Here is a 20,733-nt window from a genome sequence, read left to right as displayed (position 1 = left end):
GCACTTTAGCTCTTTAAATTATGATTAATCTGGTACCATTAATTGTGATTATCTAAGGTGTTGTTTCTGCATTGAAAATTGAGATTTAACACTGGTTCAAGAAGTGCTAAACATAGGGAGTACACTCATGAAAATAGAGGTGCACTTATGTGATTTTAGTGATTAATTTCATGTAATTTCATTGAAGAAGTGAACTTGTAACTAATTTCATAACCATGAGAATATGTATGAATTAGTTATGAGTATAGGTTATTCACTACGAAAGTAGGATTCATATGCATAAGGAAATTACACCATAACTAGCCAAAATAATGGTAATCAATGATCCAAAAATATCATTTGCAAGAATATTTAGGGATACCATAACCTAAGTAGCTTTCATTTGTTATTTTCTTGTATAAGTTCAGTAGGTTTTACTTGTTATAATTCATTGATAGTGTAAATAATAGAGAAGAAGTAGTGCCGGTAATTGCAATCTTTCTCGTGGGATCGACCTGATATATACCCTAAACTACTAGTTGACCTGTATACTTGCAGTGAAACGGGTATATTTTGATTTTTTTTAACTTGTACATATAGCAAAAACTCGTCATATTTTTGGCGCCATTACAGGGGATCGAACCCGGGTCGTCCGCATGACAGACAAAAATACTTACCACTATACTACAACGACCCTTAATATCCTATACTTACTCACAATTCATATACTTGCAATAAATCGCACGTGGGGGTATTTAGAAATTTATAAGTGTAAAACTTGATTGTGAATCAGCTAAATTGATATGTATACCCTACGCACGTCAAGTTTTTGGTGCCGTAGCCGGGGAAGATTTGGCAATATCGTTGTGAAAAATAATTTTATTAGTTTAGGCATTATATGAGTTATAATGTGAATGTTATTTTTGTGTTCTATATTTATTTGTGTTTTATCATCTATTCTTCTTACTAATCTTTCTCTTAAGTTATTTAAAAGAAAATTTAGGTGATGAGGAGAACAGGTCAATTTGGAGGACAATGCTTGAGAAGTGGAAGATTGGCAATGGATGGTTACCAAGTGCAAAGCTCCTTCAATAGAGGTAACCAAGAATTTACTGAATGTATGTCTTTTGAAGATGGTTTAAGATGCTTAAAGGCTAAAATTGATGTTATGATGCTACAAGTTCAAATGGACACAATTATGCAAGAAATTGAGCAAGGGAGGAATATTAATGTTTTTAATTCTTACCATGTAATTTGTGACTTGTGTGGAGGATATCATGCTACAAATACATGTATGCAAGCACAAAATATGGATTATTATGATGAATTAGAGTATTACAATCCTTATTTTGATCGATATAGTGCTAATTGGAGCGACTACTTGAGGGAGAATTTCTCCTGCTTATGGTTGAGATAATCAATGTGCATATAGTGATTATCTGCATTTTTATGATTACCAATCTGAAAGTGTCCAATGTGAATCAAAACCATCTTGGGAGCTGGCAATAGAGAAGTTAGCTAATACACCTCTACCTTGGGAGTTAGAAAGTGAACCATTAGCTAATGATTCTAATGCATCTTGGGAGCTAGTTGCAGAAAATTTTTCTAATCAATTTGATTTAGCAATAGAAAAGCTATCAAATGCAACTTTCGATCGTTTTGATAGGATTGAGGAAAGAATAGATGAATTAACTTCTCACTTTGATAGAATACATGAGCAATTGAATGCATTGTGTGAAGTTATTTCTTCTAATAATTTGCAAAATGATCCTAACATGAATGGTGGGAATGTTATATGTGAAAATGGATTGTATTTGGATGAAAATGATTAATTTCAATTGTATTTCAATGAGCAACTATCCATTTCATATGATAATACCTTTGGAGCTAACTTTGAACCTCAAGAGGTGAGTTGTAATGACTCATTTTTCACTTTTCTTGAGGAATGTATAAAAAGTATAGGTTTTAAAGGTATTCCTGCCCAAGATACTCTCATGGCATTTCCTTTGGTGAATTCTCAAGTGGTGCTTATTTAAGATAATATTTATGAAACACTTGGGATAGGTAAGTCATTTTCATCTCTCACATCATTAGATCATGTGACTTTGGCTATAAAGTCACCATTTAATAATCCACCACTACCTATAATGGTGGATTATTCGTTAACTAAACCTTCTTGAAAAATGAAGTGAAATAGTCAAGCTAATGACTATAAAGAAGTGCTAGTTGGGAGGCAACCCAACGATTTCTTAGTTTTAGTAAGTTTTAGTTATTTAACTAGTGTTTTTGTGTGTTTCATAGGTGGCAATGGGAATGGTTTATCCAAATTGTCCAAGTGCAAAAGAGATTTGAAGAAAGCAAAAAGGGAGTTTTTATATTCATTTGATGCAATTCATGTATTTAAGGTGCTTTACTCTAAAGATATATTGATGCATGAGTTCATGTTTCAAAGTGCAATTGATTGAGAAACACATTTTTCTTGAAAAAAGTGAAAAAAGTTTGAAAATTAGATGAGTTAAAAGCTTGATTAAATGGAAAACGGAAGGAAAAAGTGCAGAAATAAAAAATTTTCGGCACTAAATCCGGCCTAATATCTGGCCATAAAACGGCCGGATACATGGCCGGATTAACAGGGGAAGAAAACGAAAATTTTTCAAGCTACTAGCTTGAATCCGGCTGAAACTCCGACCATATTTCAGCCAGATATGCAGAAAAAAAATCTATCTGGCCGGATTGACCTGCAAATTTGAAAAAATTTTCTTGGCTCATTGGCCAGAATCCGGCCTATAATTCGGCTAGAAACCGGCCGAATTTTGGCCAGTTTTATGTAACAAAGTGGAATTCGCGCACGGATTCCCCAATTTCCTCCTTCTTTTCTTCTTCAATACACACACTCACACCTAAAACACACACTACTCCTAAAATCTATCTTTTCACTATCTAATCTCCAAACTAAACAAACCAAAACATTCTCCTTTCCCTTGTGAGTTGATTTTATAGCTTAAAATCCTTCAAAAATAAGTTTTAATTCGGATTTGAGTTTGAAAAGAACAAGGTTTCAAATTTTTGAACTCTTAATTTGGGGCCAAATTGGAGTGAATTTTTTGGGGGGTTCTTCACCATTTGCATCCATAATAATCAAAAAATAAGTTTGAGGTAACAAATCTTCATCAAATGTTGTCATTTGAATAAGTTTGATGCTTTTTATTGAGCTTATTGATGATTATTGGTGAAGTTTAACTCATGAGTTTGTGATTATTTGGTGAATTTAGCAATTTTTACCTAATTTTGAGTATTAATTTGACTTGATAATTATTAATTAAATTCTTGAGCTAATTGGATTAAAGAAAAGTGTAAAAGATTGATGGATTGCTCTAGGATATTTACATGCTAAATTTAGGTTTAATTGGCCTATTTTTTTAATTTTGGCATGTTTATTCCAGAAATTTTGGTGAAAAGAAGAATTAATGACCTTTTAAATTTAAAATTCATGATTAAGGTGTTATTAACACTTAATTATGCTTATTTAGGTCATTCGGGAGTAAGTTGTGCATTTGTTTAATTGCTTCCTCTAATGGGTTTTATATACTTAAATGTTTAATTGAAAAAAAATGGAGCATCTGTTGTTGATTGTGATTCTTACTTATGGTGTTAATTGCACTTATTATGTAAGTAAGTTGATAAGTTTGTTTCTTTAAAGATAAAGGTAAACGTGAACAAGTGTTCGTTATCTTTATTTAGCAATGTAGCTATTAAATGTAGTTAACGTCTAATAATTTTTAGGTACAATGGCTCGCACGAAGAAAGTTGGGGTAAAATCTCCCCCTCCCAATAGGAGAGGAGAAGCTTCGACGGCTAGACCACCACGTATGAAAAGGAAAGCAAATAGACATCTTGTGCTTCGAGATGAACCATCATCCGAAGAGAAGACTCAACAACAAATGGAGCAAGAAGAGGAACAAGAAAAGGAAGTTCCTTATGATAAGTTGCGTTTCACCTCCGCCGAAAATGAAGTTTGGTACAATGCTAGAAAAGGAGCTAAGGTATTGGTGGAGAAAGATGTCACTCCAGCTGTTGAGGAGGTCTACCATCTCAAGGTCTCCTTTGCCAAATTGGAATGGAAAAACTTCTTTAACATCCCAAACTTCTATTATGAGGAGCTTGTCCGAGAATTTTATGCAAATGTGGAGGACAAGAAAGTTTTTCACTACAACACGGAAGTCATTACCAGTACAGTGCGAAGGAGAAAAGTTCAAGTCCATAGAGCTGATTTGGAGAGCTATCTTCATGTTTCGGATATGAGGTATAAGGTAGATTTGAAAAGAGCTTTCAAACCCTGTGATTTGGACTCTTGGAACATGCTAGAGGCACTTGTACGTTTGGAGGTTGAGTACAAGGCTACTCAGAAGATTGGGAGATATTTTGTATTGACCTCATCCTTTCTGGAGTCGCAATGTCTTCTTATTTACCTGTTTGCCTCCAATATTATTCCGAGGGCAAGTGGAACCAATGAAGCGCGCACAAGTGACATCTATTTCTTGAATAAAATGGAGCATGGTCTAGGCAACATTCGAGACATTCCTTTGGGAAGCATTATCACCAACCACATGCAGACAATGTTTCGCAGTAACGACATTAAACATGCTTTCCCATATCCTCGCTTCTTGACCTTGGAGTTTCAAAGGGTTGGAGTGGATTTTTCTAACGCTATCCCTACAGGTCTCAAGAAGAAGGATGTCTTTACACTGGATTTTTGCAGGTTTATTTTGAAAAGTAAAGATGCAGGTGGTTCTTCGACTGAAGAAGGTGCTCAAGGAGACATTAGACAAGAGGAAGAAACTGAAATTGAACGAATTGAAGAACCTCAAGGGGTTGAACAACTACCCCACCGGTCTCAAATGACCCGTCATCCAACCTCACCTCAAGACACTCGGTCGTTTCTGAAAAAGATAATGGATAAGCTGCTTTGTGTCGAGACTAAGGTGAAGAAAAGTCGACAAGAGAACAAACGGAACTCCGAGCGTCTTCGTTGCATTGAGACCAAGTTGGGTATTGAAACTCCTCCAACTTCACCCTCTTCACCTGACCAAGCGACTACTTGAGGGAGTGCTCGTCCGCATCAGCCCGGCCGCAGAGATCTGCTTGGTGGAGAACTTGGCGGCATAGAGTTTCATCTTGGAGCTCACCAATTGGCCAAGGGATTCGGGGTCCAGGTCCTCCGGATAGGGGTCGGAGTCGACCTCCCCGACCTTCCACACATTGGGGGAAAAATACGTGGATTTAACAAAGAAAAAGTCCCCCTTCCAGTTCTTTATGGAAGAGGGGACCCCGAAGAGAAGATCCTAGGTGCCCTTCCCGCCCCAACCTTTGTTAGCAGTTCGGCGGGAGAAATAGTACCACCCAGGAAGGAAGAGTTTGAAAATGTAATAGGCTCGGAAGAAGGAGAGAGAATAGGGAATGGAGCAGATCTGGCAATAGATCAGGAATCCAATAATGATCCTGATCGAGTTGGGGTGGACCTAGGTGATCCTGAGCCCCCAATAGTTCAGGATCTCAGCCAGGGCTGGAGGAATTGGAAGACGGAGCCCTGCGACCAGCTGCTCTCTATAAATGGCTACAAAGCCGGAGGGGGGTCGGCTAGCTCGGTCGTTGGGCCCGGCAGCCCTCGGCTCAAAAGCCGGAGGAATAGAAAAGGACCCGGCCAGCTTGGCCACTGCCTCGGGTGAGAGAGTGACTCCCTGCTGGTCGGGATGACCATAGTCAAATCCGGGGTCATCCCCCTGCTCGGAAGCAGGGGTCCCCTCGGAGGAGTCCCTGTTCTCCCCAGCTCCTCCCTGGACTCCGCCAGGAGAGTCATGTGGGGACTTGGGGGAAGGGATGGAAGTGGCCTGCTGCTCGATGAAAGCGTCGAGCTCGGCCGCCTTCTCCAGGACTCGGGCAGAAGGAGAGTGGGCAGATGGAGAACTCATAATATCAATGGGCTCGAGCAGGTCAGGAATGGGGAAGTGAAGATTAGAGGCAGAAGAAGAAGAGAGAGGAGCAGGAGGAGGCGACGATGAAGATGAGGACGAAGACGAGAAAGAAATGAGGATTCTGGGGGCTCTGTGACGGGCCGGAATTTGGGATGCGGTGGAAGTAACACTGGAACGATCCGACATAAAAAGCAGAATGTGGTAGGAGAGTGCGGAAGAAGAAGGAAAAGGACTTACTGATGACTGGAAAGATAGGGGAATCGCCGGAATCTGGGCACTGGAAGCCGGAAGCCTTGTTGCTGGGAATTGAAAATGCACGAAGGAAGGAGAAAATGGCAAATAGAGTCGGGTGAAATCTGATGACCCTTATTTATAGGGGGAGAAATGGGGAGAACGGTTGCTTGAAATTGAACCGTCCCCATGTGAACGCATTTAAGAATTTTACGGAGACCAAGGGGACGCGACAACTGAAAGGACAGGGGCACAGCTTTTCAGTGATAGCACTGTACCGGAGGTGACCCTGGCAGAGCAGTGCGCGACGCTGACCTCCCACATGGCAGGGGTGTAGATTAAGTCTGCCAGGACGCCCTACCTAATCTAGGGGGCTAGTGCAGAGGTCCCGTCCTGGGTCTAGACACGTGGAAGCCCAGCAGGGGCAGAGTTGGGCTTGGGCCCTGGGCCCCTGGCAACCGTCCTGGGGCACACCGCCACTAGGGCTCTGCAGGGCTCCAAGGAGCAATCCCGCAGAGGGCGGGAGGATCCCCCTCAGCGCGGGATTGAGGTCATACCAGGCAAGTCCCGAAACGTACGGAGGTCGGACTCTGGAGCAGGTATAAATGGTAACGCACACCAACTACACGAGGTACGCTCACTATTGGCACATTGCTCTCGACTGCTTTACTTCCCGTGAACTTCGCTCACCGGAAAACTAACTTGACCGTCGGAGTGCCCTCGGGGACCACCTCGGGGCTCTCCGGTTAGTCTCCCAAGAGACTACTTCCTGTTTGTTTTGCAGGGTTGGACTAGTTCTCCTCATCAACACGCCGAGCTCGTCAGGTCAGCTCGGTCTGGGGAAGCTCAGCGCTTCTTCAGGGGACATGCAACTGAAATTATTGCCACCTACCCCCAATCATCGAGTGAAGTTATTACCACCAACTACCCTTTCATTCAGCCATCTTATCCCAAAATCTTATCCACATCGGATATCGGAAGAAGAAAGAAATGAAATATAAGTTTCGGTCCTTTGAATTATTTATAATTTTGAATTAACACAAAGTTTCAATTCAAAAAGTTATTGGGCCAATCTAGTAAATTTGAAGGTATTAAAACAAATCTCGTGTGATCTCTGTGCGGAATTCTCTAAAATCTGCGTACGATTAAGTGGATAGTTATGACCAAATTTTGCAAGGACGTAAAATTTTTAAAAGGAAGGATTGAATGAGATGTCTCATATTTAAAATTGGAAGAAGAACTAAATCAAATATAAATTCAACCCCATCAAATTACTAATAGGTTTGGATTAATCATTTTGAACACATAATTTTAGCTCAAAAAGTTAATGGGTCACACCAGTGGACCCAAAGGGTTACATCTGCCGTTTCATTCAGCACTCTGTATATACGCATGTGTGCAAGAGTTTATGCACACAGGATCTCACACCAAATGGCTTTTAATTATTCTTTCTTCATTGTTCTTGTGCTCCTTGCATCTAGTTAGTCTCTCATACTTATTTTGTTTTATCATTTGCATACAGTCATAATTAACACAATAGTCTCTCTCTCTCTCTCTTTCTCTCTCTAAGCATATTTCATATAGTATTCAAATTATTCGTATAATCTAATATGAAAGGAAGGAAATAGTATCATGAGAGAGTAAAAAAATTATTGCAAGGACATTTTTTGGGGGGATGGGTGGCACAAAAAGTGCCTATTAGAGAAGTTTAGGGGGTAAAGTGCAAATAAGTGAAAGTTCATGGAGATTTAATGCATTTAATCTAATTGAATTGTTAGTTTGTCTTTAAATTCAATTAGAGTATTAATTACTAGTAGAACTCAATTACCATCCATTACTAGCTAATTTCCTACTAAGATTTTTGTTTTTAATTTCTTTTGCAGGTGTGGTGCTGGGGCAAGATGAAGCTGGGGAAGCTACAGAAACCACCAATGCTGTCAAAACTGCATCCAGAAAAATGCTGCCAATTGGAGGACAGATTATAAAAATGCTTGGCGTTGGAGTTCATGATGGTCAGGAACCGAGCTGTATACCCGCCGGGGAACCCTGCACAGGCAATCCATGGGGCTGTTGTCCTGGCTGTATCTGCATCCGGCAGCTTACCGATAGGTGTGTTGGTTACTGCTGAATCAAGCTAAAGCTCCAAGCTAAAATGCTGCTAGCATCTAAGGGAACAATTAGCAAATTGTTCTAGCCGTTACATAAATAAATGGAAGCATGGTTCTAGTGTAGTATGTTATCTCCAGCTGTTGAATAAAATATTGTAAATGGATTTTCAGTCGGAAATCCATTTCTTTTGTGTATGAACTTCCTTTTTATTATTTTCTGCAATTTCCATTCTTATATTTTCTTTTATCTATCAATTTTTAAAGTTTAGGCTTTGGGATAAAGATTTATTTTGTTCAATTATCTTTATGTTCTCTCTATTAAACTCTCTCGATTTTTATTTTTGCAACTTTTTCTTTTTTTTTGTGAATTTTATTTATTGTTGTGAGTAGAGGGTAAATTTATCATTTTATTTGTTCTATTTATTGGCTCTTGACAGTATTATTGACAAGGGAGGAACATGCCGTTGTTAGCTCCAAATAAATAATTAACCATGAGAACTTTTGTTTAATACAAAATAAACACAGAGTTTACCCTTACAAATCCAGCCAAAATGCATTCCGAATCATTCATGTCTTAACATAATTTGTTTGATGAGATAGCAAAGTGCAAATGATCTACATAGGATGAAGTGTCTTTTTTTTTTTCCAATAATTTTTTGTGTGAAATTGCAGCAATTTCAGGCACTAGAGATATGTGAATGCATAGGAAGTTAGAGCTCCACAAAAAATATGCAAGTAAAAGAATAAAAGACAAAAAGATTTGTACTTCAATTCTTCAAGTGAGACTCTAAGTCTAATTAAGAAAAAAAAAAGCATAAAGGAAGAGCTCGAGAGTCAAATTAAAACTTTACAATTACTTGATTGATGACCCTATTGATTAATTCCAATGTTCAAGAAACTAAAAGGAGGTATGGAACTCAAGAGCATTAAGAAATCAGGATCGAGGGCATGGTACTTCGTTTGCAATTGTATGACCATATTTGTACAATCATTTGACCTGCAAAAATGCCATAACAAAATGATGGGTGAAGTAGGAAAGATTTTCTTAGGATCTGTTTGGATGAGGGATTTGGATTTGAAATCCACCCATCAATTGGAGGAATTTCATAGCTCAAAATTGTACAGTGGAGAGAATGACATAAAATATGCATTCCTAATTTATCTCAAGGAGGAAGCATGTTTAGCCAAAAGACTCATTGGCTTGGTTTAAATTGACAATACTGTAGAATAAATAGTCCTAATGTTCCAGGTTATATGAGCATATAATTAAATTTAGGGTAAAAATACACTTTACCCCTTGTGGTTTGGCGCTTTTTCGCATAACCCCTTGAGGTTTGAAAAGTTATATATAACTCTTTCATAGTTTGGACAAGAGTGTCAAAATGGCAGAATTTGTATTCTATAATAGAATCAACTAAAATATCAAAAGTACTCCTTTATAAAGTTGAAAACTATTAATTACCAACAGGGGGTTATGCATATATTTTAAAAATCAAAATGGGATTATATGGTAAAGTACTAAATCATAAGGGACTTATGTGGTAAAATACAAAACTATAAAGGGTTAAAATGCCATACATAATATGTTTATATATTTTACTTATTTCAACTATTTTAGTTTTTAAATAAGGGTATTTTTTATATATTTTGGGTTCCGTTATATAGGATATTTTTGTCAATTTGACACTTTAGTTCAAACTATAAAAGGATTGCGAATAACTTTTAAAACTTTAGAAAAATTATGTGAAAAATTATTAAATCACTAGGGAGTAAAGTATATTTTACCCTTAAATTTATTAAAGATGACAAGACAAATCAAGTACGATGTTATCTAAGAGTACATCGCACAGTTTGTGCACCACCAACCCTTGCATCCAAAATGTCCTTCGGAATTGTGTTCTTTGTGGTCATGCCAGTGAAATTATTGCCACCTACCCCTAATCATGCAAGTGAAGAAGTTGTTACCACCAACTACCCTTTCACTCAGCCATCTTATCCCAAAATCTTATCCGGCACGTGTTTTTTGTGTTCATGCAAGTGTAAATGTACTGAGATAATCCACATCGGAGATCGGAAGAACAAAGAAATGAAATATAAGTTTTGGTCCGTTGAATTATTAATAATTTTGAATTAATTATTTTAAATACATAATTTTAGTTCAAAAAGTTATTGGATCAATCTAGTAGACTTGGAACGTTATAAATGGTATTAAAGCAATTATTGTATGATCTCTGCGTTGGACTCTCTAGAATCCACATACGACTGAGTGGATATTTATGACTAAGGGGAGACGTCACACATGGAAAATCGGAAAAAGAAATACATGAATTATAAGTTTTGAATACATAATTTTAACGCAAAAGGTTAATGGGTCACACCAGTGGACCCAAGGCGTTATATCTGCCGTTTCATTCAGCACTATATATATATATATATATATATATATATATATATATATATATATATATATATATATATATATATATACATACATGTGTGCAAAAGTTTATTCCTGCAAAAGTTTATATAAGAAAAATGTTTTAAACTAATATTTGACACTCCACTTGTACTTAGATACTCTCCATGTAGTATTATATTCGTAATTAATTTTGGATGAAGACATGGTTACTCGTCTATTTTGAATTACTTGCAATACTTTTGAGGATATAATAGGATGTTATTTTCATTAACAACAAAATAATTGTTTGATATAAAAGCTTAAAGTACCTTTAGAAATGTATATATCTACACAGGTAAAACTTAATTGTCAAATCGACTATTGAAACTACTTGTGCCATTCTTTTGAACAATAATAGAGTTAAGTTGAAACTTTGTTTAACTATGTCTTTCATTTTTGTTACATTTCATGCAAAGCGCTAACATAACATGGGTTCGATTTAGAGAACGGCTCGTCCAAAGTTGGCATTCTTGGAGAACTGGATTTTGGCAAATTTGTTTTGTCAATTTTTCTTAGCATTGAAACTTGCAATATCTGTGAAAAATCCAGCACAAGGCTGTCAAAAATGGCAGTCTTGATTGAATAACTTTGTCTGAATTCTTAAAAAAAAAAAAAAAAAAAAAAACTTTGTTTGATTTTTTTTGCTCCCTGAATTTCTCGAACTAAGATTATTTTGATGTGAGCTGGTCTTTACGTTGGTACATACAACATACTACTGTCTGATTCTTTTGCCTTTTACGGGTAAAAGAAGGAAAAGAAAATATTAAAGATGTACTAAAATTTTTTCTAGTTAAGCAATGAACTGGATATTTATATTGAATGCGATAATTTACATGAGAGACACGCACTCTTGTTAATACGAGATAACAAGTTCAACACAACTAAATGCTGCAGAGAGGGGGAAAAATGATGGGATTTGTATCTCAGGGAAAAGGGAAAAAAAGAAAATCCACAACCAAACACAAGGTAATTTTTATGTTACAAGCAACAAAATGTTCCTTAACTTAGGGATAAACCTCAATGAGACACCTCATGCCCAAGACTGGATATACTTTATAGCTACTAAATCCAGCATCTGAAAACAATTTTGACCATTCCTTCCCAGTTCTTTCTTTGGCAGGGCCGAGCATAACCAACATCTGCATGTCCAAGCTAAATTCTGTTTCAAATGATGTCTCATCTTGTATCTGGCTTCCCATTACACTGTCTATAATGATCACCTTCCCCCCACTGTCCATTTCCGTTAAGTTTAACGGATTCCGTCACATTTATAATTTAGTTCAAAACATGAGTGATCGTGTTGTATATTTTAAAATCATAGGGGGCTTTTCTGTGTATTAGATTTATCACAGGAGTCTTTTTTATTTTTTTACCCTAAAGAAAATCAGAATTCAGTGACAGGATGTCTTTAGTTACCTTGAGCAAGATTGCATTAGCACGGGGTACACTTTGAAACATATCTCCAGCTAAAAATTCCAAGTTCTCAGCTAAACATATCTCATATACAGTACATTTTATGCTAGGAAAGTTTGGGCAACGGCCTTAGCAACTTTGCCATACCACCCCCAACATCAGCAAAAGTTGTCAAGCCTTCAAACACAAACTTGCATTTGGTCATCAGCACTTCTACAGACAACTGACTATCACTAGCCACGGCCTCGTAAAACATGTTTCCAAATCGAACTTCTCGCACGCTGTAATCCCAGAGATTATTCCCATATGCAGTATCAAATGGAGAGGGACCATCATTCTGGAACCACTCGGTCAAGAGATTCCAGGGCTTCAACAGGGCAGGATCACATGATAGAAAAATGTGTGCCCGTACATTGAATTTTCTCGTCTTTCAAAAGAAGCTGACCTGCAGAAGTGAGTGCATAGCCTTGAGGGTTTTCAACAAAGAATCCAGAGTTAGCCAAGAATCGCATTAAGCGAAAAGCGTGGGCAGATTTGGAAGGGTGGATTGGGAGGACAGAAATCAAGTCAGAAAGTGTGATGGGCTTCCCATGATTACTGATCACATCTGGGATTCCCAACTCAACTGCACACTTTAGACATGCAGATTTCTTGAAGTGGAACATTGCATTCCACACATGAGTTTGAGCTTCAATAAGCTCAACTAAATTCTCAGCTTTTTCCATCTTTTGTTCAAATTCAATGGCATTAATTCAGTAGCCTAATTAAACAATAAATGGTCAAGCAGGACTGCATTTATATGCCAGTAAATTATGGGTAGCAGTGCATATCTGCTACTAAATTATGGCAGTAGATTCCTCTTGTGCCTCCTATGAGGCTATATTTGATTGGTTTCCACGATTTCAAAGTATCTAAATAGGTTTGGCAGATCTAGAGGTGTCAAACTTCACCAAACCAAATAAATACTCCCAAGCAATTCGATTAAAATATCTAATTTCTGATGCAATTGCAATTATGAGTTAGTAACTGAGAAAATTCAAAACAAATGAACCACTAGCAAGACTGAGAGTAAATTGAAGCTGCCACCATTGATGGTGACTGATAGGTTGCAATTTTATTATTTATTTTATTATTAATTTCCCCTATTACCTGACCCAAGGTGAATTAATTGTTAAATTCTACTCACTTTTAGTGTTTTGCATTTATTTCAGGGAGTAGAATGAAAATATGATAACAAATGCCAATTTAACAGAAAAAGAGTCCAAGTCATAGAGCTTATCCGAGTGGCATAGTTGGCAAAGGAAAATTTGTACCCATTTTGGTAATTGCTGATGAGGGCGGAAGACGGTATAAAAAGAAGAAAAAGGAACGCAGGGGAAGTCTTCTTCTTCCTCTCCGGAAGGGGAGCCGCCGCACATTGGAGAGCTTTCTGTCTTGTAGTTTAGCTGCAGTTGTTGACTTTTCTTCTTAGTTCTTGTTAGCTAGTTTCTTTCTTACGTATGAAGATTGCTGAGGAGCTTAGCTTGCGATTTTCCTTTTGAAGCTTTTGATTAGGACTTCCCTGCGCATGTCAGGAGCAAATAGGAATAGCTTTACTGGTGACTTTTCCTTTGGGTCTTGGTACGCATGGCAGGAGCAAAGAGGACAGCTTTGACTTTTCTTCCCCTTTAGTTCTTGCGAATTGAATTCTCCAAATATCTGTGACAATGGCCGCGGCTCTCTTTACAATTTCTTGTGGGCTTTGTTTAGCAACAATGAACTAATTTCCCTTGTCTAGTCAAGGGACAACGGATGCTTTGGGTCACCTAAAATTGTGAGGTCGATTTAATTTTATCTCTTCTTTTTATTTATTGGTATCTGCATATTCTCTGATTACAGTGATTATGATTGTTCAATTAATTGATTGTCTTGGATCCGGATAATTAGTTGATTGGGTAATCTATTGTCAATTAGGGTGTTAAATCCGTAATTGTTTAATTGCCTTGAAATAATGACAACTGGCATGATTGGGTTTGTGTCAGGGGGATATGCGGGCTAATCTGAAATAACTCTGGTAGTGCGTTATTTGGTTAGAATAGGGCTCCTCTAATATGTAAGGCAATTGGGGAATTAAATTCTATGGGCGTACCTAGGATTATTTCTCAATTAGAGCAGTGATTAACGGGCGTACCTTGATCACCGACACAGTAAGGAGGGGTTGACTGACATCGCTTGTTTGGTAGTTATAACCTATTTATTGATGAATAATTGGAATTGCCTTTGCTTCAATGATCAACTAGGTGAACCATTGCTGAAGTTATTCCTTGGCTAGATCCTTAATTATCATTCATTTGATTTTAGTAATTTGTTGTTTAATTTTTAGTAGTTTCTTAGATTTTATTTGAACTTCTTTTATTGTCACCTTCTGCATAAAAACACCCCCTTGTCACTGTGAATTTGAAAAGAAACAATTACTCCCAGTCCCTGTGGATTCGACCCTGCTCACCACTATCTACTGAAATTACTTTTAGTTTGAGCAGGTTTTATTATTGCACAGGCTTCGACAACCTGTCAATTTTTATTCAAATTCAATGGCATTAATTCAGTAGCCTAATTAAACAATAAATGGTCAAGCAGGACTGCATTTATATGCCAGTAAATTATGGGTAGCAGTGCATATCTGCTACTAAATTATGGCAGTAGATTCCTCTTGTGCCTCCTATGAGGCTATATTTGATTGGTTTCCACGATTTCAAAGTATCTAAATAGGTTTGGCAGATCTAGAGGTGTCAAACTTCACCAAACCAAATAAATACTCCCAAGCAATTCGATTAAAATATCTAATTTCTGATGCAATTGCAATTATGAGTTAGTAACTGAGAAAATTCAAAACGAATGAACCACGAGCAAGACTGAGAGTAAATTGAAGCTGCCACCATTGATGGTGACTGATAGGTTGCAATTTTATCATTTATTTTATTATTAATTTCTCCTATTACCTGACCCAAGGTGAATTAATTGTTAAATTCTACTCACTTTTAGTGTTTTGCATTTATTTCAGGGAGTAGAATGAAAATATGATAACAAATGCCAATTTAACAGAAAAAGAGTCCAAGTCATAGAGCTTATCCGAGTGGCAGAGTTGGCAAAGGAAAATTTGTACCCATTTTGGTAATTGCTGATGAGGGCGGAAGACGGTATAAAAAGAAGAAAAAGGAACGCAGGGGAAGTCTTCTTCTTCCTCTCCGGAAGGGGAGCCGCCGCACATTGGAGAGCTTTCCGTCTTGTAGCTTAGCCGCAGTTGTTGACTTTTCTTCTTAGTTCTTGTTAGCTAGTTTCTTTCTTACGTATGAAGATTGCTGAGGAGCTTAGCTTGCGATTTTCCTTTTGAAGCTTTTGATTAGGACTTCCCATACGTGTTTCTTAGTTCATGAATTCATACTGATATTATACACAAATATTAATGATAAATCTAAGTATCAAAGAAAGAAAGAAACTCAAACTTTTAAATTCCTTTTCAATTTTTCTCATCTAATTATCAAAAGGACGACAATGCCAATGTTGGTATGGCTGGTCAAATTAAAAAATTGAGTAAAAAGGTAATTTCAGAAAAATTTTCAAAACCCGTAAGGTTTAACGGGCCGCAGGTTTGACCGTTCGAGTCAAATGGTTCAAAACGAATTATCTGCAACTCCGATCCAATTGCTAAATCGGCTTGGTTCCATGGCCTATCCACCGATTTTACCGATTCAATATTGGGCCGAACCGGATTTAATAACTATGGTTTTAGAAAAAAAGTGTGGTATGGTCTTCAGAAATTAATTCATTAACAGAAAGAGCTCTCTTTTTCTTTATTTCTGTTTTTTTTTTTCAAAGCTTCACTAGTCAATGGTTAGTGACGCCCTATTTTATTCATCTTCAGTTTCCATGTACACTACGCGAAGTGGAACTGAGTATAGCCGACATGTAAGCACATTTGACGGTTAGCAACAAGGAATAATACGAACAAGCCATGAGTTTCAATCCTGGTCATGTATATCTATCTATGAAATAAAAACTGAATTTAGAAATCTTCAACTTTGGCCCGTGAATTTAGAAAACCACTCGTACATCATCAAGTCTCCAGGTGTTAAAAGCAAAAAATATAAATATAGTGAGAATAAGAAACGATTGCCCGTCTCTTTTTAAAGTGAAAATTTACCTCGAATATATGTTAAAGAGTTTGATTTTGATATGAGCTCCTACACGTGATGTTTTCATATTGGATGAAGGGAAGCTGCAAATCTGGTTAGGTGATACTAGCGCGAGTGATGTTTGCTTGAGGTCTAACAGCTTTCTTTTGAAGAAAATTAAGAGGTTGTTTGAATTGCATTTTGAGGAAGATATTTTGGGAAAGAAATGGTGTTATACTTTTTTGGATGTAATTTTCATGAAATAAAACGCAATTTTGAACATCAATGGTGGCAATTTTGAAAGTACTGTTATACTTTTTATCACTGTTCTACATTTTCAATCGGTAGAATCTTGAACATCAACCTATTTGGTTGCACCTACAATTTTGGGTATTTGTCCAACTACTCTATTGATTTTGCCCCCTTCCAATTTCTGAATTAATTGGGTTGTGTAAATAGTTTTGTTTATGTGCTATTTCTTTGCTTATTTGAAAAAAAAAGTGAAAGGAAAAAGTAACAAAAAGGTGAGACGTGCTGTAATTTCATTATTGAGTTGTGTAAAAGCTTTTTCATTTTGGCAATTGAACATACATATAGAATTTATAATACCTTACTCTTGAAATTCTTGCCTCGTGTGAAGGTGAAAAGAAATTACTGCATAGTTATATTTTGATAAGTTGTATAAAAGAATCAAAAAAGAAAAAAGAATAAGGTTTTGATGAGGAAAATTCAGAAATTGAAACGGCATGATTAGGGTTGAAAGATGAACTAATCTATATGATATTTGAATTGAGTTTAAGAGTTCGTTCGAGTTTGGTTCGACAACTAGTCAAACCAAACTTGAATATCATTTTATATTTGATAGCATTCAAATTTGATAAAAACTCTAATAGGTTGCAATTTTATCATTTATTTTATAATTAATTTCCCTTATTACTTCACTAAATGCGGATTAATTGTCAGATTCTACTCATTTGTGGCATTTGTACTTATTGCAGGGAGTTGGAGCAAAATGTGGTAAATAGGCGCAAATTTCACACTACAAATACTGCTTGACATGGCCACGTCAACTCAGCCCTTAACATGTCGAGAAAGTTCAGGAAAGACATGTGACACCTACTCGTGTTTGGAAGAGCAACATGGGAGCCGTAACTATTCCGTTAGTTGGTTATTTGAGTTTTAGCAGAGAAAGGAAACTTACTAAGGCTCCGTTTGATAACACTGAATCTGAATTCTGAATACTGAAATAATTAATTTGTTGAATTTTAAGCACTGAAGAGAGATATATGAATGTCTGAATCTTAATGCTGAATCTATTTATACTGTTTGATAAATATTCATAACTTAATGTTTAATAAGTTAAATTGTACAATTTTGTCCTTCTATCTTTTAATCCAAAAAGGAAAGAACCTATGATTTAATTAACTTAAAATTGTTAGGTATGAAAATTACAATGATTGTGAAGAGCAATGCATACAATGACAATGTTTCTTTGTGTGAGAAAAGGGTATGGTTTCATCGTTTTTAGAATGGGAAAACGAGTTTTTAATACTTCAAAAGCACGTTCAATTACATTTCTCAATCTTGCATGTATTTAGTTAAAGCGTTCTTCTTTTGATCTTGGACGAGAAGCATTTCGAAAATCAGACAACCAATATCTAATATTTCAATATGGTGTCATAAAGCCACATGTGTGTGGATAAGTTGCATCACATAAATAATATTTATCTGCACAAAAAATATATATATCAAAATATAAATGTTTGTGGATGAAAATTACTGCAAAAAAAATACTATTGTTAAAAAAAATTTTGAATAGAGAATATCAGGTTGTTTTGTTTAATTAGATAAGGATTTTGAATAGGGAATATTAGGTTGTTTAATTAGATAAGGATTTTGAATATAATTAACAAACAGGGATATATTTGGTAGATAAGATAAAGTAGTTGAAGTAAATCTCTTGATTCTTATCAAATTAAGCATTCAACTAAGATTCTTGTGTTGAAAAAAATACATACAAATTCAGCACCACTTAATAAGTTCAGCAGGTGAATTTTTATTTATCAAACACCCGCAACATCTGAATGTCTGAATGAATTCAGTTTCAGCACTTTTTTATATTATCAAACAGGCACTAAGTAAGTTTCCTTATTTTGTGTTGTGTGGGGCGGCTGAATAGAGAAAAAGAAGAAGTGGAAGCGAGGGGAATTTCCCCCCCACCCCCACCCCCCGCTTAGAAACGGGGCGAGGGACAGGGGAGTGTACCCCCGCCCCGCCACCCGCTTTAAAAAAATAAATATATAAAATATATATGTATATAACTATATATATAATATATAATTTAATTAGTTACAAACTTATGATAATGATATTATTAGTTATATGTATTATATAATGTCTATTAGTATATATAATATAATTGATATTATTAATTATACTAATAATTATATATGTGTACTAATACAAATTATTAATTGGTTATACTAAATTTACTAATACATTTTTACTAAATCCTTAATTACACTTAATACAATAACATTTTTTTATTAAAAAAAGTACAAGCACAATAATAAATTAGTGATTGTATATGTGATAAAAGTGAAAACTTGACTACTTTAGTTATATTTATTTCATCATGTTGGATTGTATTCAAATAATTTTTGTTTGATTATTTTTATAAGTTTCAATTGTAAAATTACAATGAATAATAATTTGATGATATATTGATATTTTAGTACTTGATTATTTGCTAAAATTTAACTATAACAAAATTATATAATAAATTTTTATTACATCCACGGGGGCACCCGCGGGAGAAACGGGGCGGGGCTGGAACGGGGTGGGGGGAGCGGGGGACGGGGGATGGGGTAGGGGTAGGGGGAATTTATAGGTAGTGGTGCAGGGGATGGGGGAGGGATCCCCCGCCCCGTTGCCATCCCTACTCTTGGGAGTAGAGGCAGCCGCAAAGTACGAATTAGATAGAAGATATAGCAGACAATTGAAGGACAAACTTGGAGATTAGCATTTTACTTTTCTTCTTCGCCTTTTAGTAGCTTGTCTCCTCGCATGTCAGGAACAACTAGAAGATTTAACCATTCTATGCAGTTTTCGTTTCCTTTCATTATTTGAAGTGAATTGAATTCTCCCAATTACCGAGACAATGACAGCGACTATTGCTTCAGTTTTGTATGGGTTTTTCTCATCAACAATGAGCTAAACCCCTTTGTCTAGTTAAGGAACAACAGATGCTTTGGTTCACCTAAAAATTGTGAAATCGATTTAATTTTATCCTTTTCACTTATTTATTGGTATTTGCATATTCCCTGATTACAGTGCTTATGATTATTTAATTAATTGATTGTCTTGGATCCGGATAATGAGTTGATTTAATAATTTATTGTCAATTGGGGTATTAAATTAGTAATTGTTTAATTGTCTCGAAATAGTGACAACTAGCATGATTAGGTTTGTGTCAGGGAAATACGCGAGCTAATCTAAAATAACCCTGGTGTGCGTTATTTGGTTAGAATAGTGACTCTCTAATACGTAAGGCAATTGGAGAATTAAATCTTATGGGCGTATCTAAGGTTATTTCTCAATTAGAGCAGTGATTAACGGGCGTACCTTAATCACTGACACAGTAAGGAGGGTTGGCTGTCATCGCTTGTTTGGCAGTTATAACCTATTTATGAGTAAATAATTGAAATTGCCTTTGCATCGATGATCAATTAGATGAACCATTGCTGAAATTATTTCTTGGCTAGACCTTTAATTATTATTACTCTGATTTTAGTGAATTGTCATTTAATTTTTAGTTGGCTATTTAATTTTTAGTTGAATTGTTTTAATTGTCATTCTTTATATAAAACACCCCCATGTTACTTTGGATTTCAAAAGAGACAAATATCCCCAGTCCCTGAGGATAGACCTTACTTGCCCTGTTTACAAATTAATAATTATTTGTGTAAAAGTCATCCCATTCGAGTATATCGGATCAAGTAAACTCTTCGGGAATAGGGTGAATCAAGTAACCCATTGCACACTTAGAGTCCATGCTCCGGTACTTAGAATCGGGTTTTGGTTATTTTAATTGGCAATTAGGTTTATTTTTTATTATTGTACAGGCATCGACAACCTGTTAATTTTTGACTCCATTGCCAGGGACTGACGTTAATTATTTGTTTCTTTTTAAGTGTTATTTTTATTTTAATTTCCAGGTATTTTTTCTAGTGCATGCCTCGTTCTTCTTGTACAGGCGAATTGATTTTCGACCTTGAAGTAGAGAAGACTGCACACCGAACTAGGAAAGAAACTAAACAGCTCAGAGAGGAGCAATCCAGTGCTGCATCTCGGGGACTTAATCCAGAGGTGGAGTCGACAAATTTGCATGGTGATCACTCGAGTGATTCGGACCAAAAGGA

The 20,733-nt window shown here is 36.3% G+C and overlaps 1 protein-coding gene and 1 long non-coding RNA gene across 2 annotated transcripts; one reads left to right on the top strand and one right to left on the bottom strand.

Moving 5' to 3' along the window:
• The first annotated feature begins 7,602 nt into the window (after positions 1 to 7,602).
• On the top strand, positions 7,603 to 8,541 carry LOC113735069 (uncharacterized). The gene is made up of 2 exons (XR_003459507.2): positions 7,603 to 7,662; positions 8,066 to 8,541. It is a non-coding gene; the product is annotated as an uncharacterized lncRNA (long non-coding RNA).
• A 3,726-nt stretch (positions 8,542 to 12,267) lies between these two features.
• On the bottom strand, positions 12,268 to 12,886 carry LOC140037968 (trans-resveratrol di-O-methyltransferase-like). The gene is made up of 2 exons (XM_072083158.1): positions 12,644 to 12,886; positions 12,268 to 12,528 (listed from the first exon to the last, which is right to left on the bottom strand). Exons 1-2 carry the CDS (start codon positions 12,884 to 12,886, stop codon positions 12,268 to 12,270), a joined length of 504 nt encoding a protein of 167 aa, XP_071939259.1.
• Between the last annotated feature and the right edge of the window lie 7,847 nt (positions 12,887 to 20,733).

The sequence above is a fragment of the Coffea arabica genome, chromosome 3c, assembly GCF_036785885.1.
Source record: "Coffea arabica cultivar ET-39 chromosome 3c, Coffea Arabica ET-39 HiFi, whole genome shotgun sequence".
Lineage (NCBI taxonomy): Eukaryota > Viridiplantae > Streptophyta > Magnoliopsida > Gentianales > Rubiaceae > Coffea > Coffea arabica.
The sequence above is the reverse complement of the archived record's forward strand: the minus strand, read 5'-3'. Positions and strand labels throughout refer to the sequence as shown.